The sequence below is a fragment of the Nematolebias whitei genome, chromosome 6, assembly GCF_014905685.2.
Source record: "Nematolebias whitei isolate Nwh7 chromosome 6, NemWhi1, whole genome shotgun sequence".
Taxonomy (NCBI): domain Eukaryota; kingdom Metazoa; phylum Chordata; class Actinopteri; order Cyprinodontiformes; family Rivulidae; genus Nematolebias; species Nematolebias whitei.
Window position 1 is genome coordinate 48907831 of NC_056503.1, and position 894 is coordinate 48908724.

The following is an 894-nucleotide window of genomic DNA, read 5'->3' on the forward strand; positions in this document are numbered from 1 at the left end:
TGTGGTTCTGTGGGTCCATGTGGTTTTGTGGGTCCATGTGGTTCTGTAGAGGAGACCTGAAAACAAAAACTCCATTTTCTCACACATTTGAGTCAAACTGGATCTACTGATACTCAGAGACTCTGACTGAACTGGATCCTGGTTCAGACCAAATCAGAACTTTAATTTGAAATGGGTCACCAGGACCAGGACCCAGTCTCGCTTCAGAAGGACAGAATTTGTCTGTTTCCAGCATCTGAGCATTTAAATCAAAGTCAGGGTGTCTGCTCAGTTTCTGGTGAGTCTCTGAGGATCACAAAGAGAAAAACCTTCCAAACGGGTCTGAAACCAGATCCAGGGTCCGGAGGACAAAGACCTGCTCTGAGAGCTGCTGGGAACCTTCACACTCTTTGTCTTTGTCCCGTTTCAGGTTACAAAACTCTGCTCAAAGGCATCTCTGGGAAATTCATCAGCGGTGACCTGGTGGCCATCATGGGGCCCTCAGGGGCCGGAAAGTCCACGCTCATGAACATTCTGGCGGGGTACAGGTGAGAGAGGAGTCCACCAGAACCTGAACAGGTTCATTAGATTAAACAAGTTGTGATTTATGGGTTCAGGGTTTCCTTTGGTTCTTCAGGGAGACCGGAATGAAGGGTGAGATCCTGATCAACGGTCGGCCCCGAGACCTGCGCTCCTTCAGGAAGGTCTCCTGTTACATCATGCAGGACGACATGCTGCTGCCGCACCTCACCGTGCATGAGGCCATGATGGTACAGAATCCAGGAGTCTGCTTCCACACAGATCCCTCTACTGGTCTAAGATCAGGTCTTTGAGGTTCATGTCAAAGTCATAGGTCTCCGAGGTCCGGTTCCCTGGACTGTACCAGTCTGGTTCTGAGGTCCAGTTCCCAGTTTT

At 49.9% G+C, this 894-nt stretch overlaps 1 protein-coding gene across 1 annotated transcript in view; it reads left to right on the forward strand.

The window, feature by feature from the left end:
* Positions 1-894, forward strand: part of LOC119411033 (ATP-binding cassette sub-family G member 1-like) — a 15741-nt gene that overhangs the window by 13060 nt on the left and 1787 nt on the right. Inside the window, exons 3-4 of the mRNA XM_037677956.1 lie at positions 410-527; positions 617-749. Coding sequence (XP_037533884.1) covers positions 410-527; positions 617-749 — 251 coding nt within the window. The remainder of the gene's footprint in view (positions 1-409; positions 528-616; positions 750-894) is intronic.